A 25,075-nucleotide genomic window follows, 5' to 3' on the forward strand; every position below is an offset into this window, starting at 1 on the left:
CTTCAGAGAATATAAACTATATGATACATGGTATAATTGGATGGCTCTGCTATGCACCTGCCTGAGTATATCTTTCTGCAATGTACCTATCATGTTACAGCAATCCAAATATAATATGGAACTTGATTGGGTAATTTAAAAGGCATTTTTCTCTTATAATTTGAAAGGAAAAAATACCCTTAAAATCTAAATAAAGTATTCTGATTAGTAAAATATCAAGAATACAAGTAATAATGCAATAATATAACAGTGAAATTACAAGAAAAATTTAAAAAGACTAAAGCAGCAGCAGCAGCACATTAAACAGAAGCTACTCTTCCCAGGAAATAAAAGAAATATATACGGGCGAGGAGGCCCAATTACACTTTTCACAAGTACTTGAACAACTAGTTACATTCATCAGAAATATCAAAATAAAGGCAGTTTCATTTAAAAAGTGAATTTCAGTAGAGTAAGAACAAGAGTTTAAGGATACACAGAATACTAATTACTTTGAATGGAATTTGAGCTTTAACAAATGTACTTCTAAATGTTGGATTAAACAATACGAGAGCCCAACTACCTAGCAATTAGGTAAATTCAGAATCTTCTAATATTCATAATCCATGTCTTCTTGTAAATGGAGTTAACTCAATAGGAACCTCTAATCTGCTTTCAGAGATATTTCAAGATAGTAAAATTTTAAAGGCAGTGGCCCAAATCTGAAAAACTTCCTAATGAATGACTAATAAATTAAAAGTACAACTCTTTCCCAAAATGTTAGAATATAATTCTTTCCAGCAAACATTATGCTTATTATAGTACTAACATGATGAAATAAATAAAATGTAGAAATAAAAAACTAGGGTAGCTTTAAGGTACTTTTAGGGGGGAATCTGACTTCTCATAAATGATAGATAGTGAAATTACAACAATTACAATGCAAGTTCCAAAAACAAGTGTTGTTAGAGAGCTGTAAAATCAATAGGAAACTTATTTCCTTTTTTAATTTGAATTTTTGTCTTAATTTTAAGTAAGGAGCCCAGAATCCAGTGGAATTAAGGGAGCTTATTTCACAGGCAGATAATTCATTAATGTAATTTTGTGTCATTTTTAGCACAGAGCTGAGTGTATTCTAACAAAATGTACACAATAATTGTCATGTTAAAAGCAGAACCATCGACAATATTTACTAACTGCTCAATTTAAAATGACATTTATTAAAAATTAAAACAGTATCAGTATTCACATTAGTTTTCATTAACAAATTTGCTTTTGCTGATGCACAAGGCCCTGGGTTCAAATCCTGTACCAAGAAAATAAACAAATTTACTGATGCTCAAATATCAATTCAATCACGTTACTCTTTAGAGAAACAAAAAATGTCATCTGACAAAATAAGGCAAAAGGTAGAAAGACAGTTCTTCAATAACAGATATAGTATTCCTGCCAGCACAGTGGCACACGCCTGTAATCCCAAAGGCTCCAGAGGCTGAGGCAAGAGGATCACGAGTTCAAATCCAGTCTCAGTAAAAGCAAGGTGCTAAGCAATTTAGTGAGACCCTGTCTCTAAATAAAATACAAAATGGAGCTGGAGATGTGGCTCAATGGTCGAGTGCCCCTGAGTTCAATCCCCAGAAACCACTCCCTCCCCACGGAAAAAAAAAAAAAAACATACACACACACACACACACACACACACACACACACACACACAATTACTTTCTCATATAAGCTATGATGAAATTACTATGAATATTATTCCCAGTCACAGTCAAATGAGACGTTGCTAATAGCAATTATATACATAAAACTGACAATAAAAAACTACTGAGAAATCACTTTAATTGTTCTAGGGGAAAAAAAGGCAACAAATTTCTAATGTGTGACATTCAAAAAAAATCGTCCTAAGTTTCTTGAGAGCAAACCAAAACCAAAACTAAAAAAAAGAAAACACCAGACTGCCCAATGACAGTTGAAATTACAAAATCACAACCAGATACAGTCAATTTGGGATCTGAACTGAGTATGAAAGGTGGGCAATTTATATGTCCAAAATTAAACCTTGGGGGGGGGGGGGGGGGGGGGGCTGGAGTTGTAGCTCAGGGGTAGAGTGCTTGCCTCATAAGTGTGAGGCACTGAGTTCGATTCCCAGCACCACATCTAAATAAGCAAGTAAAATACAGGTCCATCAACAACTAAAAAAAAAAAAAAAAAAAAAATTAAAATTAAATTAAACCTTGGGATGGGAAGGACAGAAAGCAAAAAATAAATAAATAAATAAATAAATAAATAAATGATTTCATAAACAAAGAAAGGAGGCCAGGTTAGATAAGGAGAAACCTAAGGATCAGTTTATGCCTGTCTCAAAGATATACAAAACAACTTCTCACAGTAAACTCCAAAGTGGGCAAGGAAACATTCTTTTTGCACCCACAGGAACCAACCTCCTTACCACTAGTAAGCTAAATCATGAATCCGACATGATTTACTGGTATTTGGTCCCTGCACGATAGGTACAGGAAAGGAGGGTCGGCTGGAAGGGAGCCTAGAATTCCAGAGACCTGGGGGTACACACCCAACGCGGAAGGAAAGGTGGAGAGGGGCTAGCACTCCTCACCGTGATTATCTTTCTGCCCGATATTGTGTGTTCGGATGAGAGAGGAAAGTCTCCTCACATCCCCCTTGAAGACGCACTCGTGCACCGGATAGTGTGCGGGGCAGTTGCTTCCATCCGCGACGACTGCAATAGGATTGGTGCCGGCTAGGAGAGCCGGGGACTGAGAAGTGGTAGTCACGGAATTGTGCAGCGGCAGGACCGGGGCACCAGGGGGATTGGAGGAGGCCGGAGCTGCCTTCAACTGCAGCCGGTGGTGATGGTTACTGAAGATCTTATGACAGGCTTTGCCGCCCTTGCCGCTGCTGCCAGTGCCAATCCTGCCTCCGGTAAAGGTGCCGCCGAGAGCAGCTGCCGCTTCCTCATCTCCAGGCTCCAGCAGGTCCCCCTCTTCTTTGCTGGGCTTGTGGTCCCTCCGCAATGAACGGATCTTCTCCCCGGTCATCACCGCCGCCAGGGGCAGGGAGTAGATCCGGCAGGCTCACCGCGGGCGACGGAGCTGGCGCTGCGGCGGCACGAGGTGATTAGAGCGGCGGCCAGGAGCCTCCAGCGCAGTATGAACTCCCAGAGCACCTCCGAGCCCGGGACAAACGCATCTCCTGGAAGAAAAGCCGGCTCTCGCCTAGGCACCAAGAGACGCAAGCTCGCTGAAGGGAGCCACAACTCTGGTACCCACGACACCAGGATTCCAGTCCCCGCCGCCGCAGCTGCAGCAGCCACCGCAGCCGCCGCCACTGCCTCACACCAAAAACCAGGGCACCGCCATCTTCCCTTTGCTTGTCTCGCGAGAACTCCCCCGGGAACGAAAGGGAGGAAACACCGCGATAAGTGTGCTGCCCCCGCTCTCTCTCTCCCTCTCCCTCTCTCTCCCTCTCTCTCACCTCCGGAGTCCCAGTCTCTCTAGCCCACAGCGTGTCGCCGCCCTCAGTTGGAGTCTGGAGCTGGAAGACACAAACTTAGCCGTCCTACTGGCCGCGCTTCTTGTGGGCGGTCTGAAACCTTAGCCAGCATTGGAGGTGTTTGCTGCACGTTATACACAATGATTAAACCCTCAGACCTCTGAGCCTCCCTCAGAGTGCAGAATGACGCCATTGCACACAGGATGTGATGTCACTGAGATGCCACAGGACATTCATTCAATAAACATGTACTAAGCACCTACATGATGCCATGCGCCGAGCTAATAGATTTATAAAACGCCTCTCCAAACTACAAAAAGCACTTAGAGGAGGAAAGACAGTTAAATATAATGTTTAATAGTGCAAGGAATGAAGCAGATGTGGGGAACTGGGTTACACCAAAAAGGAGAGGACAGATTTTAGTATTGGGATGTCACAAAAGTCATCTTAGATGAACTTAAGGACTGACCTTAAGGAGAGGCCTCTTAAATATTTGTTAGATGAATTAATTTGGGGCAGATACCGGAGTTACTGTAGTGGATGCTCATAAATGTCAAATAATTGTGCAAGTAGAATATCATAGGATTAGTTCATGTCCAATCTCAATATTGTCAAATTCTAAAGAAAGGTAAATCTAACAACCATAAATCTTTGACAAAGTCATCCAAACTGGTGGAGGGGTGGGGTTTACAGAAACATTCTAAAGATCTTTACCCATTTCTCTTTCCAAAGTCCTATTTACTTTTTGACAGCTGTGTCTCTCAAATCTCTTCTTTCTTTATTCCTACCCCTATCATCTCCTTCTCCGGGAAAACAAACAGGGCTGCTGAGTGTGGCTCAGTAGTACAGCAGTGCTTTGCTAGCATGAGTGAGGACATGGGTTCATTCCGAAGGGGAGAGGGTTGCGAAAACTTGTGGGTCTCTCTTCATCCTTCCCTGTAACTCAGGTTTTCACCTTTAGTCTGTTTCTGCTTCCAAATATTTTCAAATCAATCTTTCTCCCTTTCTTTCTGTCTCTCCCACACACTTTTTTTTTTTTTTTTGGTGTGTATGTTGTGGGGGAGCCACTTTCGTTCAAATATTACCCATTCAGACCTCAAAGGAGCCTCCTTAGAGAGCAAGAGAGACTGATAATATACATACAATAATATTTTGTGCTTTCACAATAGCCATTATTTATTTTTAACTCTAAGCCAGGCAATACACTTGACATTTATATACTGTTATGTCCTTGTGATAAGCATGATCATCTTCTCTTGGAAAAAAGATGCTCAATACCTCAATGCTAGAATGTGGCACAATTTTAGGACTAAAGAGAAAAGAAAGGCTACACCATGTAGGCCTTTGTATGTTGCCTTGAAAGTTTAGATTTTAAGCTGAGCATAGTGGCTCTCATACTTGTAATCCAATAGGCCCAGGACCCTGAGGTAGGAAGATCACAAGTTCAAAGCCAGCCTCAGCAATTTAGCAAGACTGTAAGCAACCTTGCCAGATCCTGTCTCAAAATTAAAAAATAAAAAGGGCTCAGTAGCTTAGTGTTTAAATGCCCTTGGGTTCAATTCCTGGTACAAAAAAAAAAAATTAGATTTTATCCTTTAAAAAAAATGGATAGTCTTTTAGAAATTTTAAACAGAGAAAGAGCAAGAGGAGATTTGTTTTTAGAAAAGTCACTCATACTTAAGAAAAGTATATATAAAGAACAGATTGCAAGCTGGGGATATAGCTCAGTTGGTAGAGCACTTGCCTCACTTGCACAAGGCCATGGGTTCAATCCCCAGCACCCCCCCCAAAAAAAATTGCAAGGGGCTACACTAAAGACAAGGAAACTAAGAAGCTATGCATGAACCAAACAGTAGTAATAATAAGTGTTAATATATGCATGCAGAAATTTGGTAGAATATTATATATCACATGTAGTGAACAATGGTTATCTCCTAGAGATGGGACTGCTAAATCATATTCCATGGACTGCTTGAATTCCTTGTACAATTGAATTCCATGGACTGCTTGAATTCCTTGTACAAAGGAAAAGTATTACTTTATATTAATAGGAAAAATAAATTAATTTTTAAAATAAGTGTGCAGTTGCTGAGTGTGGTGGCTCATGCCAGTAATCCCAGTGACTCGGAAGGCTGAGGCAGGAGGATCTCAAGTTCAAAGACCGCCTCAGCAATTTAGTGAGGCCCTAAGCAACTCAGTGAGACCCTGTCTCTAAATAAAATACAAAACAGGGCTGGGAATATGGCTCAGTGGTTGAGTGCCCCTGAGTTTAATCCCAGTACCCCCCCCAAAAAAAAAAAAATAGTGTTCAATAATTCAGGTGAGAGATGATGAGTGCATGAAACAAAATAATAAGAATGAGGCTGCAGAAGTTTTAAGAGTTAAAAAATTTTTTTTTTCAATCTTGGCATACTGAGTCAAAAGTTCTTACTGCTTATCCAAAGGAAATTAGATGGTATACATCTTGAAAATTTCAGCAATGAATCTTAGGAGATAGAGAACTGAGTTCAGACCAAATACAGGAGTTATCATTATACAGTAATTGATGCCCCAGGGTGGCTGAGTTCCCTGAGGGAGAGAGTGTATAGTGAAAAATTAAGAGGAACCAATATAGGGAAAAAAAAAAAAAACCTTGAAAATACAAACACTTAAAGGATCTGCATACAAACAGTGCTACCTCTTGTTATCAAAACCTACTATTATTAAAAAAAAAGCAGAATATTCTACCATTTATCTGTGAAGCATCTTATCACTGGATTCAGAATTTAAAAGTACTTTATTAATGGCTGCCAGCCCTGGATAAATGTGAAAACTCCTAACTATCCATCCAGTAAAACCAAACACTTTAGACATAAAAAATGTTCAGCTCTTACATTTAAGGGCTCATTATATAATAGTGAAAAAGTGACATAGAAATATAAAATTACATTATGAAAAATATATTATTGAGATTATATGAAATCCCAATAGAAACCGGGTACAGTGGTCCATGCCTATAAACCCAGCAGTTTGGAAGGCTGAGACAGGAAGATCATGAGTTCAAAGACAGCCTCAGCAAAATCAAGGTGCTAGGCAACTCAGCGAGACCCTGTCTCTAAATAAAATACAAAATAGGGCTGGGGATGTGCCTCAGTGGTCAAGTACCCCTGAGTTCAATCCCCAGAAATCCCTCCCCAAAAAATCCCCAATAGGATATGGAATAGTTATTAATTCTATCTGGAAGCAATATAAATCAGATGATCAGGAAATCTTTCTGAAGGCAGCAATGTCTGAATTGGGTTTTAAACAATATATATGAATTGGGCAAGGCAAAAAAAAAAAAAAACTATTTGATTTAATCCTTGCTATGAGTACCCACTAACCCTATATTACAGAGTAGGAAAATAAGGTACAAGAAGGGATCACTCAGCTAATGAGTATAGTTAAAGAGAATGGAATGTATAAATGTAGCATGATATTTGAGAATCACTGGAGCAAAGTAGATGACAGTGGTAAATGAGAATAGAAAGGAAAGTTGGGGTAAGATCACAAAGAGCAATGTAGGAAACTTCAGCTATCTATACTAAATAAATGGAGAGTTTATAAAGATTTTCAAACACAGTAAAGACAGTATCACATTTAATCGCCATAATGTGCAATCAACACTTCTTGTACCCATATTCCATAGGTTTTGCCAAACTTTCTAGTTTCACCTCCTACTACACTTTCAAATTCACTCTTCAATCAACCAAAGTAATCTTCTAACTTCCTTAACCTCTCACGTCTCCATACTTCTACATGTTATTCTATATGTCCAGAATTCAGTTCCATTTTACACACCTAGGTAACTCCTTCAGTCTGTCAAAAATTAGTTCAAATGTTCTCTTCTTCTCTCGAGGGTTTTTGTTTTGTGTTTTTACCCAACATAGAAATCAGGACCAGGAATTTACATTGAACTAAACTACTAAATAAAATTTAGCATGTCCTTTTATTTTGAACGTAGGCCACAAACCTCAACAGTATAAGCACTAGCAATATCTGTGTCTTTGTAACCAAAAGAAACCACAGAGATCTTCATACTCCATTATAGTTGAAATATCAAAATATCTCTTATACTTATTAATTCCTAAAATTAAGTTATTACCCTGTTAGATCTTCTTTTTTAATGAAGTAATAAAGATGTAAATATATTGAATCAAAAGTTTAATACTTGATAGCAATTTCAATACACTAAATTTCCTTGGTAATCCCAAGATTATGCATTCAGAAATACTATTCTGCAAATAGATTGCTAGAGTTCACCACACCACCAAAGAGGTCCATGACACAAAACCAAAAGTTGGAAGCCCTTCTTTGAGGTCTTTCTGCCCTTCCTTCCTTTTCTTCTATCCAATAATCCAAAATTCTAAATTAGGTATTCCCTCCTTTTTCCTTCTTCTTCTTTTTTTTTTTAATTTTTGATTTCCCATTATAATTTCTGTATGCGTCCTTGGTTCTTTTGACTGCCTCCTCAACTAGTCCTTTGAGGTCTCTGGGTACTGAAGGATTTATCACTGCAATATGCATAGTATCTTACAGACACTGAATGCTTGCTATTAGCAATAAACAGTTGTTGAATTAACCAATCAATTAAAACATAAATGCGAAAGTATCTACAACCTACCAAGACATCTATAAACTCAGTAATGAGATACCAAATAAATAATCCCAATCTTAAATTGACAATTGCTTTCCTGGATTCTTACGCAAAGCTCAAGAGTGGATATAATACTTAGGATAAATTATAAGTTTTTCATTCATAATTAAAAGTAAATTCAACTGAAACTGGCTTAAAGGGATGTATTCACATAATAGAGAAGTGCGAACACGAGTCAGCCACCTCCAAATCCCACATCAGTTTCTTGATCACTCAGGCACTCTGTGTTTGGAGCGCCCTCCTCAGGCCAGTTTCCCTCGAGGACCCAAGATGGCAGCCAGCGGTGACAGGGACCCTTCCTCCTGCAGGGTCCTGAGGTCCGCGACCACAGAAATTTTACCGTCACGACAACCTTGTCCACTTGGGGCATCCTACGGAACGATGATTGGCTCAGGTTTAGGATACGTAAACAAATCCCTGAGGAGGAGGTGATGACCCTGATTCGGTTTGGCCAATCAGGACTCACCTCTGAGAAAGAGGTGGGGCCAAACCCTAACCAACCGCTGAACTATTTCATTACAGTGTTTTCAGTGGGATGGATGTTAGGAAGACAAAGGCAAGAACAGTCTGTATACAAAAGTATTGCTGTTGTGGCCCTTTAGAAATAAGTCACCGGATCAGTCTTGAAGCAGGACATGGGTCTTTATTCCCCATGTGACAGAAGGGCACCAAGCAAGTTGCCTCTGCAACCTTCCACCGGGATTGAGGATAACGACAGGCTTATAAAGCTAACTGCCCCGCACCCCACCCCAAAAAGAAGGAGGAAGAGGAGGGGGGGAGGGGAGGAGGAGGGGGGAAGGAGAGGAAGAGGAGGAGGGGGGAGGGGAGGAGGAAGGGAGGGAGGAGGGGGAGGGGAGGAGGGAGGAGGGGGGAGGGGAGGAGGAAGGGAGGGAGGAGGGGAGGAGGGGGAGGGGAGGGGGGAGGGGAGAACTAGGAGGAGGAGGGGGAGGAAAGAAGAAGGAGGAGGAGGAGGAACTGATACCTCCATTACCTTTGATGAGTTCTGCTTCCTCAAATGTTGAAGTATAACATCAAAGAAGCACCAAGGCAAGCTTAGAAAGCAAGAAATTTTTATTCAAAGAATAGTAAAATACAGACTTCTCCTGGGAGAAAGAAGGGAACCCAAAGTCACATTCATGGGATGAGAAAGTCCTGTCCCTTTTCCTGCACCCTTCTCCCTTATCTTGTTCCTTTCCCCCCATCCTGCATGCATGATTAGGAGATGCCCTTGAGGTGACTACAAGGTGAGCAGGTGGGCTGGAAGGGCCAAGGTGGAGTGCTGGGCAGGAAGGGAGCTGCAGCCCAGGAGGCATTAATTATCAGCTTCCTGTCTGCTCAGGAGTTGCTTCATTAACAACCTTTTGGGAGGGTTAGTATAGGCAGGTAATCTTGGTCTTCAAAGGGCCTGGAGACATGACCATTCCAGTCTCCCAGTGGTGGTCTCCAACTTCCTGGACCAGAATCTGCCTTCATTTTCTCAATCCAATCTGATCACCTATCTACACTAACTGCCTGTCTTTAATTCTTGCTTCATCAACCCCACCTCCTTCTAATTTTAGGGACTCCTTTCCACTGTAAGAAAATGGGAAAACATGCTCTGGCTGCTTCAAACTGAAAGAGGTGGTGGGGCAAGCAGTTTGAAGTTCCCTTATAGAAATCAGTTTGGTAGAAGGGTTTGCAGTAAAAGTCCGGTTGAGAAGCAATAGGCTGGAGATCACATGAGAGATGAGCAGTCTATAAGAGAAACAAGAAATTATGAGTACTGAAATAAGATTAATGCAACAATAAATGCTGAAGCATATGAACACACTGATGAGTATGATGATGACCACAGATGTTAACAATGTTTTCCAACAGGAAGTCACCAAAGAACCAAAAACTAAGAATTTGTCCCCATGACAAGTTTGTCGAGGACATGGCCTCTATCTTGGAATGCAAATCTTTAAGGATGTTAGTCACATTGCCACAGTTGTCAGGGATATAAACACAGCATTCAGTTCTAATAATGGCACAGTGCCACCTTGGGCTGCAATGAGGACATCTAAAGGCATCCTGATTTGTAAGATGCCTTTCCTCATGAGTGTTACTTCTGTGTTAAGGGGAAATACTTTCCTCAATGTCATGGAGGGCAGTTTGAGTACAATTGTTTAGGGTCTTCATGCACCACATTACATCTTCTAAACCAATTTGTGGAATAAAAAACAAGCTAGATGATGATACCAACAAAAAATAGATTGTCCCCATCTATGTCTGAGATTGGGGAGATTTGCTGGCTGTTCTATACTTGGGGTCCATCTGCCTTGCATCCAGGTGTACTCAATAGTACATCTTCCTATCCAACCTGGGGGAAGCCAGGGCCATAAGTTAGTTTCACACAACCATTGAGTCCCATTGGGCCAGCTAATTTCAGGTGTAGAGACCCAATTAGTCCCTAACCAATCACTGGCCTATAAAATCACAATTGTTGGCATAGTGAGTCTTGGATCCATCCTAATTTTCGAGTAACATTAGGCCATTTGTTATAGGTATGGTTATGTTGTTCCTAATAGATTGGGGGTTTTTGATTTAGATGCCCAATGGTGGGTATGAGCAACAAATATTCATCCCAAATCTGATAGTAACCTTATACCTTTGACATGTTGGTGGTGATAGTGGAAAGCAAGAAGTGAATGGGCCTATATGTGACTTAACAGTTGTAGAGGTCTGAAAGTTGGTCTGCTTTAAAGTGAAAGTTTTCCTATGACCTGGTTGTGATAAAGTTTCAGTTATAGGCCATAATTTAACACCGTAATGAATAGCAGTCTGAAAAGAGCGTTTCTCCTCCTTTTGTTCTAACATTAAGAATTGTAAATTTATCCAGTCACTTCCCTGTAAGGGGAATACCCACCAAGGTAGCCCAGAAGTGCTGGAAAGGGGTAATAGTACACATATGCAACAGTTATCTTTTTGTAACCTAGTGGCATACTGTTGGCTCAATTTCAGTGGATCTGTCTACAATAATAAAGAGAGGAAAAAATGTTTATATATCACCATTGTCTCTGTGGAAGAGATATTTCAGGTCTTCTATTGGAGTGCAGGAATATTGTTCCTCAGTTCCTTGGGAAGGAGAAATTTCTTTGGAATTGATTCAGGATGGCAGGTTTTAACCTGAGAGTGCTGGATCCAGTTTTCCTGTCCCAGCACTTTCACTGCAGAGGGGGTAGATAAGATTACAGGAAAATGTCCTTTACAAATATGGTATAAATTTGGGGGATTTGCAGGTATGTTCTTGATCATAACTAGGTCCCCAGGCTCATAAAAAGGTGGAGCAGTAATTGGCTCAGATATGGGATATCTACAGATTTCAGCTTGAAACTTGGCCAGCTTTGTGAATATGAGCCACTAGATCTGCAGTTTCCTGACCTTTAAGAATATAATTCTTTGGGAATGATCTCCCATATAAGAGCTCAAATGGGCTAAGCCCTAGTGTTTTGGGGTTGTTCTTGACTCTGAGTAGGGTCAGGAGAAGCACCTTAGGCCATGGGTAGTGGACTTCTTGAGTGAGTTTTCTCAATGCCTCTTTACGATATCATAAGATTTTTATACCCTTCCTGAAGACTGGAGTCCGTGATGGTATTTTGTGCCTAGGACTTTGGATATTCCCTAGTGACAGCTGCCTTGAAAACTGCTCCATTGTCACTCTGGAGGATGTGAGACATTCCAAATAGGGGAATTATTTCCTGTAATAAGTCTTTGACTACTTCTGATTGGGAGGGATAGGTCTCAGTCCACTCAATAAAGGTTTCTACCATAACCAATAAATATCAGAACCTACCACTCTTATGCATATGAATCAAATCAAATTGCCAGTCCTCCCCAGGAAACTGACTTATTTTGTAAACCTGGGGGCTTCTTGGCAGAATTAAGCAAGTTATTTCTCTGACATGTCTTACAAGCTTTGAAGATTTGGTGGATTGTGTTAGATATGGAAAATGACAAACCCCAAAATAATGTGGCCTGGGAAGAGGGATTGAGGAAGGATACACTGATAACATTGATCCATTCCCAATACATTCTTCCCCATTGATGAAACAAACCCTGGGGAGGAGATATCTATCAAGAATGACAGTCTCTGGGAGGAGGCCAAAACATTGATTCTTTCCCCAAAATAAACCCTTCCCAGATACTGATTGCTGACTCCAGATTCTCCATCTGGTCTAGTAAAAACAAATCTCAAATTCCTTTTTCTCAAATTCAACCCAGGGCCTGTGCATGTGAGGCAAGCACTCTACCAACTGAGCTATACCCTTAGCCCCAAATCCCAAATTCCTGAGTGCCCAAACTGACACGCTCTGTAATTAAGTCGCCTCTCAGTGTAACCTATATAAGCACAGACTCCTGCTATGGCCAGTGGTTCATTTTCCACCAGGAAAATTGGGTCCATCGAGGTGTAATTCTATTGCTGAATAAAGGCTCTGAGGACGTGTGAAGTTTGTACCCTGCTCTGTCCTTTTGTGCTAACAGATTGTCTTTGAAATGTTTCTTCCCCTCAAATATCTCTTGAGTTAATTTTAGAGTGTTTTTTCTCCTAAATGGAAAGATTGGTGTGGGGTGTGTAATATCTTCCATTGCAAGAGTTAGCAGGTAAGTAGAGTTTGTTATCTTCATCTGAATCCACCCAGAATGTAAGAGAATACCTCCTCTAGATAAGGCCTGGTGTGTCTCCTTCTGGGTGTATTTAGGTCTTATCTCTGGGGGAGGGCCTGTCCATACTCACAGGGTTAATGTTGTTTGCTGCAAAGGCCACTTAGAAGCCTCTTTGGCATGTTAATCTGATCCTCTATTGCCTTCTGCTATGTCATCTATTCCCTTTTGATGTCCCTGACAGTAGATTACTGCTACCTCTTTGGGGAAATGAACAGCTTCTAACAGTTTTTTAAGATTTGCTCATAGATATTTATGGACATTCCCCCTGTAGTTTGAAATCCTCTCTCTTTCCAAATCTCTGTATGTGCATACAGGAGTAGGTAAGAATTTAGAGTCAGTGTAAACGTTAATTCTCTATTTCCTAGCTCCAGTGCTCTCATTAGGGCTATCAATTCTACAAGCTGTGTGCTTGCAACAGAGGACAAAGATTGTCCCTCTAAGGTATCATGTAAAGTGACCACAGCTTATCCAGCCTTGTGTTATCCTTGTTCCATAAAGAAACCCCCTTCTGTGAAGATGGTGAGGTCTGGATTAGACATTGGACGGCTCTGAAGTTCTCCTCAAACTAAGCAATTTACAGCTAGGACTTGTGGGCAGTTACGTTCAGGATTCCCCTCCAACATTTCTAGGAGGAAAAGTAGCTGTGTTTAAATTAGAGCAAGTCCTTGAGTTACAGGTCCTTCTAGAAGTAAAGTCTGGTATTTTAGAAGGTGACTGTCAGAGAGTCATAGTCCCCCTTTTGTATTTAAAATCCCCTAGAGATCATTGGGGGTGTAGACAATGAGATCTCTTCCCAGGGTGATTTTGACTGTCTCAGGGACCAGCAGGGACTACTGCTTCAACCTCCTGCAAACAGTGGGGCCAGCCTTGAGACACTGTCAAGCTCCTTACTGAGAGTGGGTCCACTCTTTTGTGTGATCACTCCCAGGGCTATTCCCTGTCAAGCTCCTATTGGCTGTTGAGTGGGTCCACTCTTTTGTGTGATCACTCCCAGGGCTATTCCTGGTTAAATTTTTGTTCAATAGGTTAACTGAGGGTTAACCTACTGTACAACAGGTTAAATTTTTGTTCAATAGGTTAACTGAGGGTTAACCTATTGTACAACAGGTTAAATTTTTGTTCAATAGATTAACTGAGGGCAGGGGCTTGAAGTAAGTTCCATTTTAATGCCTTAAAGGCTTTAATATTTTCTGGTTCCCATATCAGGGCAGTTGTTTCTTGGTATAGAGTTTATTGAATGAGGCTCTAAAGAGGCTTAACTAATTCCCCATACCCAGGAATTCAAAGCCTGCAGTTTCCAGTTATCCCTAAGAAGCCTCTAAGTTGCCTTACTGTCAGCGGTAGAGGATATAATCTTTCCTGTCCTAGCTTGTGGATTCCTTGAGACAGCTGTAATCCTAAATATTGAAACTGTTGTTGGCATAACTGAGCTTTCTTCTTTGAGACGTTATAACCAGTAACAAAGAAGTTTAGGAGTTCTGTAGTGGCCTTTCGACATTCTTCCTGGGTGGTGGCACATGAAAGAATGTCATATATTGGAGAATAATTACAGATGTTTTATCTCCGAATTCTGCTAAGTCCTTAGCTAAGATTTGTCTGAACAAGTGAGGGCTATCTCTAAATCCTTGAGGCAACACTCTCCAGGTTAATTGAAATCCACTATCTGGTTCCTCAAAGGCAAATAGATATTGTGATTGGGAGTCTAGAGGTGTACAGAAAAAGACATATTTTAAATCTAACATGGTAAACCAAGCAGCAGCAGCTGGAATCGCAGATAACAGAGTATATGGATTGGGAACTACAGGATGGAAGTGAATGGTTACTTCATTAATTATTATAAGGTTCTGGACTAGGTGCCATTCCCCATTTGGCTTTTGAACTCCTAAAATGGGTGTATTGCCTGGGCTGTTACAGGACACTAAAAGTTTCTGCTGTTTGAGGTTCTGAATGAATTTTTAAAAAATATTTTTAGTTGTAGATGGACACAATACCGTTATTTTTATTTTTTTTAGTTTTTGTTTGTTTGTTTGTTTGTTTTATGTGGTGCTGGGGATTGAACCCAGGGCCTCATGCATGCTAAGCAAGCACTCTACCACTGAGTCACAACCCTACCCCCTACCCCCAAATGATCTTTAATAAGCCCTTTATTGCCTCTGGACATAGGGGTATTATCTCTTATGTGAAAAGAGAGAGGGATTCTTTAAGATTATTTAAATTGGGACTGCACTTTTCACCCGTCCAATTTTCCCTTGAGTGGCTCATACTTTAGGGTTTATATCACATTCTAATAGAGGTCGACATAATGGTCCTAGTGGTCCCAACTTCCCCGTGATGGAAGCCTGAAGTTTTGAAAGTAAATTTCTCCCCATAAAAGGGGTAGGGCACTCTGGGGTCATCAGAAATTTATGAGAAAACATCATCCCATCCCACCCACAACTCAGTGGGGGAGTAAACTTTCCAGTAATAGGCCATCCAGATACCCCTTGCACCATTATAGTATCAGAGGAAAGAGGTCCAAGATAAGAGGTAATTACAGAAAAACTGGTGCCAGTGACTAAGAGAAAACTGACCTCTGTCTCCCTATGGAGAAGCATATCCTGGACTCATGCATGGTGACAGGAGTTTTGTGAGCCATTAGAATCAACCCTGGGCCCCATGAGGCCTGTGTGGAGGAATCTGGCCTCGAGGACTATGCACTTGAGGACAGTCACTACACCAATGATTGCCTTGACTTTTAGGGAAGGGCTCCAGAGGTGGCTATTTGGCTTGTGGGCATTCCTGGTTTGAAAAGTCTCTCTCTTCTCCACAATGGAAACAAGTCCCTTTGTGGCTCGAGGCACATTTCATTTTCCTCTTTTCTCACCTAGGAAGATTACTCCTTTTCGGGCCAAAACCAGCACTTCAGTCTTTTTTCTGTCTTTATTCTTTCTTTCCTTCTTTTCTTCTTGGTCTCTATTATAAAAAATGGAAGTTGAAAGCCAGAGGATATAATCTAAGGATTGATCAGGGCCATATGCCAATGTTTGTAATTTCCAATGACTATTGGGTGCTAACTGAATGATAAATTTCTTCTTTAAAATAGGAAGCCCTCTGTGGATTCAGGATCCACGGTGGTGTGTTTTCTCATTGCCTCCCTGAGTTTCTCCTTGAAAATAGTAGGACATTCCCAAAGGCCTTGTATAATCTGAGATACCTTGGAATAGTTAATGGGCTTTTGCTTGATTCTCTTGAAGGCCTCAAGGATTAACATCTGGAAATGTCTAATTTTCCAGGCATCTTGCTCATCATTCAGATCCCAATCAAGAGTGTTTCTGAGAACTGCCTGTCCTCCAGATAGATAATCAGGTTTGCTTCTAGTTTGTGCCGCTGAGGCATGTGCAAATTGTTCAGCTGCTTTTAGGGTAGCCTCTTTCTCCTTAAAGGTTAAAGTTTGTTTAAGTAATAGCATGATATCTTTCCAGGTGAGGTCAAACACCTGGCATGAGTTCTGAAATACCTCAATATATTTATCTGGATCCTCCAAAAATCTCCTCAAATCCATCTTGATCTATTTTAAGTCTTGGAGGGAGAAAGAGTTATGTACTTTAACTGTCCCAATTCTCCCCATGGCATCTCCTAGAGGGATAGTATATTTGATCTCTCTTTGGGGACAGATGAAGGAGGGCCAAGGTATGAAGAACAGGAGGGCTGCTGATGAATATTAGCAGGGGATGGAGGTTTGGGGGGGCCTTGATTCCTTTATCTCAGTAGGCGATTCCTTAAGGTCTTCACCTTTCTAGGTAGTGACTACAGTTGATTCTAATTTATATTGTTGGCATATTTTGGGTTTCTCTATAGGCAAAGAAAGCCTGAACATAAGAAACTTCTGTCCATTTTCTTTCCCTTTTGCAAAATCTATCAAGCTGTAAAATGTATACATATTACTTCACTCTGGTGGCCAGGATTGTCCATCAGGAAGTTTGTATTGAGGTCAGGCCTGGCAGCAGAAAAACATTAGGCACTTTTTCTTGAGTGTCTGTGGGCTAAACTTATTCGAATTTTTCAGTATTCAGGCTACTGGTGAACCAAGCAATACTGTAGAGAGTGAAGCTCCCATCTGAATGAGGACAAACATAAACAAAAACAGAACTCAGGTGCACACACCAGAGTAAACTGTTCATGTTACCAGGGATGTCACCTAATTTTGAGCTTCAATATGGTCCAGAAAACCTGCATCTCTCCATCCAATTTTGTCAAATTTATTTCTGGTTTCCATTGGCAAAGTGCTAGGAGTCCCAGTTTGCCCTGTGTTAGAAACCCAGGAGAATTCAGATTTAAGGGTGTTACTCATCTTCTCTCATCACTATAAACTCCTAATTATGAAAAACCCACGATGAAAGAAAAAAAAAATGCATGTTTTTTGCTTATATCACTGCCCTGTGGACTAAAGATATCTCTGGAGGGTAAGGGGACATCTAGTGGTTGTAAGGCACATAATGCTCTTTTCCCAAAGGGGTTCATGAAAGGGATTCACACACACACACACACACACAAAAAAAAAAAAAACAACTCAACAACAACAACAAAAAAAACCTCCCTCTGTGATAGGAAAGCAGGGAGTTGAAATTCCAAACCTCAGTTCTTGTGTTTTGACAAAAGAAGATTTAAAGTCACACACCAAAACTCATGCAAGCAAACTTATTAGAAGTAAAAATTAACTTAAAAGAAAAGTGAGGCTTAAGAAAAAAACACTCTGAAGAAAGAGTGTGGGTCCTCTTCAGGCAAAGACTGAAAAAGAAGACAATGCTGCCCCTCCCCAACTTTATTACTGTTTGATGTTTAACAGGAGAACTGGAGACCACCTCTGTACTCTTTGCCAATCAGGTGTTCAACTCCTCCTTCATGTCAGGCAGTGGAGTTTTTCACCTTAGTTGGTCCTCTCCAGAATTGTCATGGTGGCCATCATATTTAGGGGGCTTCATCTACAAGTCAGTCCCATGTTAATGTGGGCACTGCAGTCAGTAGCTGGTAAGAAGTTACCTTAGTGCACCTAATCTATGAAAGGAATCTTCCTTCCCAGATAAATGGACACACCTTTAGCCATAATTTTTTCCTAGCTTCATGTCAACATCAATGGACCTTATCAAGGTTAGTCCATTGATTCTTTATTCTTCACATATTTCCCAATTAGCTCCTTTTTCTTCTGTTTATTTTCTACAAATTAACTACCAAACTTTGCTTTCTTGTTTACTATAGAAGAAATTTAAAGAAGAACCATAAAGTAGTTTAAAGAACACTTGGACCTTGCCTGCATTTCACTGCTACTAACATTCCCCAGCCCTCGAAAACTGGAGACCCTTAATCATCCAAAGAATAAAGGGTGAAGTCAAATCAATAGCTATTTCTTGCTGATTAGGGGCATAGGACTATAGAGGAGGTATCTCCAATGTTTGCTCCAATTTGTCAGTGAAATGCTTCAGATTATGAGTAAGATCTATCCAAGGGGCCATAGTAATTCTCTGGCTTAGTAGAAACAGATTGTAAAGCCATCTGGGAGGCAGATGTCATATGAACAAACCAAGAAGACATAAGTATTGGAGAAAGACTGATACAACAATAAACATAGCAACATCAAAATTCACCAATGATATGATAATGACTATGGATATCAGCAGTTTCTTCCACCAGAAAATGTCAGAAAACCATGATCTCCAAAGAGGACCCCATGGGGTTGGGGCTGTAGCTCAGTGGTAAAGTGCTTGCCTTTGCTTCATGAGGCACTGGGTTCAATACTCAGCACCACATAAAAATAAATAAAGATAGTGTGGGTTCATCTGCAATTAAAAATATATAATATAAAAAAAATTTTAAAGAAAAGTGGACCCCATGATGAAACAGGCAAAACTATAGCATCTACTTGAAAATTACATCTTTAAGGATTTTAGTTACATTGTCAGACTGGTCAGGAATGTAAACACACCATTTAGTCTGGAAAATGGCACAAGTGCCACCCTGAGCTATAGTGAAAACAACCAAGGGCATCAGTTTTCTAATGGGTAATATGAATTGTAATGCATTCTGCTGTCTTATAGAACAAATTAGAATAAAAAATTTAAAAAGGAAGAAGAAGGAAAAATACCTCTTTCAGCATCATAGAGAGTTTTGGGGTATAATTCGTTAGTGCTTCCATGTGTCAAATTCTGTTCTATAGACTAATTGGAGGAATAAATATCAGAGTTAGATAATCAAACCAGTGAAAAACAGATTTAGGAAAATTCTTAGGTCTCAAATTGACTCAGAACAAACTTGTGACTCTGACAGTATCTTTTGTTATACTTATTAGACATAAGAACATTTTTTAATCACCTTCCAGTTTTACTAACTTTTGGGAGACTAAAACAAGTTTACATGATAAGTTATTTTTTTAAAAGTTTTTTTTTTAATTCTTTTTTCTTTTCTCTCTCTTTCTCTCTCTCTCTCTCTCTCTCTCTCTCTCTCTCTCTCTCTCTCTCTCTTTTTATGTCCAATTGTGGCTGTGTTTTGGTTATATTTTCCTGTCAGGTGTTTAAGACCAATTTGGTCAAAAATTGATTTTTCTAATTTGCTGTTAAGATTCATCAGGAATTATTTTTAGGAACTTGTGAGAAGCTTCCTGAGTCTTTAAGCTTTCCTCTACCAGTTGTGCCATCTGCCAGGATGGTCAGGGCCTTGCCAACCATATGTGGCTTCCCTTGGAAGCATCAGGGACATATCCTTTTCCAATGACCCTCCTTTTTGCAGAATGTGAATAGGTTGACCTCCTGCTTTCCAGGGTCTCCATGATACCCCTGATTGAGTGGTCAGGGAACTCCCCAGACTTGCAGGACATTTAGAGAAGTTCCATTATTCCCAGAGTTCCAGCTGACCTTAGAGGGCAACAGTCAAAATATTGGCTGAGTTTTCCTCGGCCCTTTTACTTCCTTCATTTTGGTCTCCAGGTTTGGATTTTAAGCATCTAGCAGGCCAGTTCCACCATTCTTGAAATGGGAGTGATGTGCTTTTATCAGTACTAGAAGTCAGCTTGTTATTCTATCTTTCCTGTAGGAGATAACTAATTGTCTTAAATTAACTCAGGTTGTTCTGTTAAAAGTAGTACTTGTGTGAAATACTAACAGGCAACAGTTGTAAATTTTTACAAGGAAAAGACAAAATGAAGTCAACAAGAGTTTTTACATATTCAATTTGTATAATAATTTTGAACCAAGAAACATAATCTCTAATAGCACTAAGGTATATGTGAAATCTAATTAGCCCCTAAAAGACCCATTAATTTGTGAACTCAATTAATTGTGAAATTCTTTATAAGTTTTATTTTTTTAAAAAAACTCTCTTACAGAATCTGAGCAAGACCCCACCCTTGTACCCCACCGACCACTCCTTAATGTCTCCAGGATTTTCACAGAAAAACGTAATGCAGTAAGCCTTAGAGGCACTGATGAGGAAGCAAATAAAGAAGCCCGACTATCTACATCCATGGAGGAGCTCAACCAAAAAACCATGAAGGCTACGTGGGATTTGCCAATCTCCCAAATCAAGTTTATAGAAAATCAGTGAAGAGAGGATTTGAATTCACACTTATGGTGGTAGGTGAATATGGACTGGGAAAATCAACATGAATCAACTCATTATTCCTCACAGAGTATTCTCCAGAGTATCCAGGTCCTTACCATAGAATAAAAAAGACTGTGCAGGTGGAACAAACCAATCAAAGAAGGTGGTGTTCAGTTGCTGTTCACAATAGTTGATACCCCAGGATTTGGAGATTCAGTGGATAATAGTAATTGCTGGCAGCCCGTTATTGACTACATTGATAGTAAATTTGAGGATTACCTAAACACAGAATCTCGAGTGAACAGACATCAGATGCCTGATAACAGAGTGCAGTGTTGTTTATACTTCCTTGCTCCTTCAGGACATGGACTTAAACCATTGGACATTGAGTTTATGAAGCATTTGCATGAAAAGCGAATATCATCCCACTTATTGCCAACACAGACACACTCACACCGGAGGAATGCCAACAGTTTAAAAAACAGATAATGAAAGTAATTCAAGAACATAAAATTAAAATATATGAATTTCCAGAAATGGAAAATGAAGAAGAAAATAAGCTGGTTAAAAAGATAAAGGACCATTTACCTCTTGCTGTGGTAGGTAGTAATACTATCATTGAAGTTAATGGCAAGGGTCAGGGTGTGGGTGAACTTACAAATGGTGAACATTGTGATTTTACAATTCTAAGAAATATGTTGATAAGAACACACATGCAGGACTTCAAAGATTTTACTAATAATGTACACTATGAGAACTACAGAAGCAGAAAGCTGGCAGCTGTGACTTATAATGGAGTTCATAACAATAAGAATAAAGGGCAGCTTACAAAGAGCCCTCTGGCACAAATGGAAGAAGAAAGGAGAGCGCATGTGGCCAAGATAAAGAAGATGGAAATGAAGATGGAGCAGGTGTTTGAAATGAAGGTCAAAGAAAAAGTTAAAAAAAATTGAAGGACTCTGAAGCTGAGCTGCAGCGATGCCATGAGCAAATGAAAAAGAATTTAGAAGCCCAGCATAAGGAATTAGAAGAAAAATGTCATCAGTTTCAGGAGGACAAAGCAAACTGGGAAGCTCAACAACATATTTTAGGACAACAGAACTCTTCGAAGACCTTGGGGAAAAAAAAAACAAGAGGAAAGGGAAGATCTTTTAAATTCTCTATTGACCACCAGTTACATATTAGTTGCCAATATGCCAGCTTGGACATCAGTGTTTGTTGGATCTGTTTAACCAATTTGCACCAGTGTTATCCATAATGATGGATTTAACAGCATGATAAAAATTATTTTTGTTTTTGTTCTTGATGGAGATTAAGATATCTTGAATTGTCTAGGATGTTGTATACTTAGAAAGTAACAGCTCTAAGTATCTTTCTACATTTTTAAAAAAATTTTTATTAAAAAGATGTCTTCAATTTAATCCAAGAGAACATTTTACTGTTGTACAATCATATTCTGATAGTTTGATTGTTTACAGGATATTCCAAAATAAAAGGACTCTGGAAGGTTTTCATCAAGGATAAATTGATATAATATGATGCAAACTATGCTTCTCTATGATAATTATAATATAAAGGTTCCATTCAGTGCAGCCTATACAATAATGTAATTTATTTATTTATTTATTTAGAAAGAGAGAGAGACAGAGAGAGAATTTTAATATTTATTTTTTAGTTTTCGGCGGACACAACATATTTGTTTGTATGTGGTGCTGAGGATCGAACCCGGGCCGCACACATGCCAGGTGAGCATGCTACCACTTGAGCCACATCCCCAGCCCGTCAATAATGTAATTTAGTCTAACACAGTTGACCCTATTTTTTGACACTTTCATTGTTTAAAAATATACATGGGAAAAAAAACCCTATATGCTTACAGTGCACCTAGAGCTTTTTTATAACACCCTCTTTTTTGTCTGTTCTGGATTCTTTAAGTATGAATTATTCTCATTTAGTGCCTTCTTTAGCCAGAATCTCATTACTGCTTCATTTTTGTAATAACATTTAATTTAGTTATTTTCCATATATTTGCCCTGCTAAAATAGAATATAGCATCTTTCATATGGTAGGAGCCAACAAGGAAATTTTCCTTTAACTCCCTTTTAACATTTTATGGTAAGTAGCAGGGGGGAAATGCATTTATAGATCATTTCTAGGCAAATTGTGAAGCTAATGACCAACCTGTTTCTACCTATATGCAGTCTCTTTATTTTATTAGAAATGGGCATCATGGCCTCTTAAAGAAAAAAAAAGTCACCATTCTGCATCTAATTGTATCCATATATTGCATTTCTGTATTTTTTGTTGTATTGTAAAAAATTCACATAATAAACAATATTGTCATGTAAAAAAAACAAACAACAACAACAAAAAACTCTCTTACAATCTTAAATACCTTCTTTAATTTACCAAAATCGTATGTAATTTTGTATTACGTCCCTTGTTTATTTTGGGATCACAGTTAACTTTACAATAAAAATTTATTCTTTGAACACAACTTTAAATGAGCTTAAGCCTATCTACTTTGAAATTATCTTAATATGGAATAAGGTGAGAGGCAGAGTCCTAATTCCCATGAGGCAGGGCTCTTGGCAAATCTTTGGTAAATTGTTCTATTTCTGAAGCTGATCCCTGCCTCTTTCTTTTACAAAGTTTACATATATTGTTTCCTGAGGCTATATGAGTATTAGCTAGCATAATATAGCATTACATCTGAAACATGAATCAAACAAAAGTTAAGAGACCTTTTAAGCTCTCTTTGTGGAAAAAGTGGCAAATTGCTTTCATGTTTCACAATATTAACCTTTAAACAGATCAGGCTCTCATTATCTTTTTAAAATATGGTTAACTTTTTTAACCACAGTATAAAAAGTAACATGAAATTTTACATATCTCTTATTGATAACAGGTCCAGTAACAGAAGATTCAATGATATAAATTAATCCCCAATTAAATTCGTTATTTTTAAATGTCTAAAATTACCATTACTGACAACTCTAGTTGGAGAATACCCGTTTGATAAAATGCTCTTTTAAACCTCATACTTTAAAGACTGTGTACCTGGAAGAAAAAAAATATATTTAGTATTAAAATAAGTCAGTAATTGCATCATAATTACATTGATGTTTTTATATTAACCAAGTTTAGCATTTAAAGAAAAATTTGGATGCTGTAATGTAGTGCAATATTCTAAAATAATAGTTGTTGTTTAAACCAGAGTTGTACACACCCTAATTTCTTAAGACGAGTTATTACAAAGAAAAAATGTAAAAGATACAAGAGATTATCTTTGATAGATAAGAGCAAGTGTGTATCTTAAGAAATCCTTGTTATATTAACACATTACATTAAAATATGGCTTATAGCAGTACATTAATATTTGACCTTAGGGGGAAAAGCTTGAATGGCTTTAAATGATTGTGCTACTAGAACCAAATTAGTTACACACAAACTTTTTGAAATTTACCCTTCACTTATATATATGCTCTTGATCATTTACTCAGACCCTCTTATCTCTTAACTAGATGTATTACAACTTTACCACCCAAAGACTTTTTACCCAGAAATATTTTCTTTATCCTTTTACTAAATATATTTTCATACCTAAAACCTTCTCATGTCTCTTTCCTAGCTGTTGACCTCTTTTTTATTTAATTTACACAAATAGGGGCTGGGGATGTGGCTCAAGCAGTAGCGCGCTCGCCTGGCATGCGTGCGGCCCAGGTTCGATCCTCAGCACCACATACAAACAAAGATGTTGTGTCTGCCGAAAACTAAAAAATAAATGTTAAAATTCTCTCTCTCTCTCTCTCTTTAAAAAAAAATTTACACAAATAACACCCATATGAAATTTCTCAATTTAGGCAAATTTTTCCAATTTAAGAAGATGAAATACTTGGTTTTCTTTAGTTTTTTCTTTTAACTGAAACTAGCTTGTTTTTTTTTTCCTTGCATGTAGAACAATACATGAAAGTAGAATTTCAACCCTTAATCATCTTGCTTTTAGTGAAGACCAGAAATAAAATAATCTCAAACTGTCTTCCCAGTGACTGACAATTTATTGAAACACATTTATCAATGTTTATCCCATTTATATTAAATCCGACTTACACATTTTAAACTTAGGTTACCCATGAAAACCAAGTCTGGTTAACATTTTAAGCCATCTTTTCTGTTGAAGAAAAATCCTATAAGAAGCAGAGGACATTACATGTAAAACATTGGCTGATCACCTAAGGGGGAGAAATATACGGGTTAGTGATTTTAAAGACATCTTCATATACTACAGGAACACAGCCACATCAATGTTTATAGAAGCACAATTCACAATAGCTAAACTGTGGAGCCAACCTAGAGGTCCTTCAGTAGATGAATGAATTTTTAAAAAATGTGGCATATATACACAATGAAATTTTACTCAGCAATAAAAGAGAATAAAATCATGGCATTTGCAGGTAAATGGATGGCGTTGGAGAAGATAGTAAGTGAAGTTAGCCAATCCCAAAAGAACAAATGCCAAATGTTTTCTCTGATATAAGGAGGCTGATTCATAGTGGGGTAGGGAGGAGGAGCCTGGGAGGAATAGACGTACTCTAGATAGGGGTGGGAAGGAAAGAGAGGGGACGGGGGTTAGCAAGGATGGTGGAATGT

The 25,075-nt window shown here is 39.0% G+C and overlaps 1 protein-coding gene and 1 pseudogene across 1 annotated transcript in view; one reads left to right on the forward strand and one right to left on the reverse strand.

The window, feature by feature from the left end:
- Ankrd13c (ankyrin repeat domain 13C) overlaps positions 1–3,401 on the reverse strand; it is a 69,930-nt gene extending 66,529 nt beyond the window's left edge. The window contains exon 1 of the mRNA XM_027949522.3: positions 2,600–3,401. Within this exon, the coding sequence (XP_027805323.1) occupies positions 2,600–3,041 (442 nt within the window). The 5' untranslated portion in view covers positions 3,042–3,401. The remainder of the gene's footprint in view (positions 1–2,599) is intronic.
- Positions 3,402–12,271: 8,870 nt separating this feature from the next.
- Positions 12,272–21,580, forward strand: LOC114103763 (septin-7-like; annotated as a pseudogene).
- Positions 21,581–25,075: the final 3,495 nt, after the last annotated feature.

The sequence above is a fragment of the Marmota flaviventris genome, chromosome 10, assembly GCF_047511675.1.
Source record: "Marmota flaviventris isolate mMarFla1 chromosome 10, mMarFla1.hap1, whole genome shotgun sequence".
Taxonomy (NCBI): domain Eukaryota; kingdom Metazoa; phylum Chordata; class Mammalia; order Rodentia; family Sciuridae; genus Marmota; species Marmota flaviventris.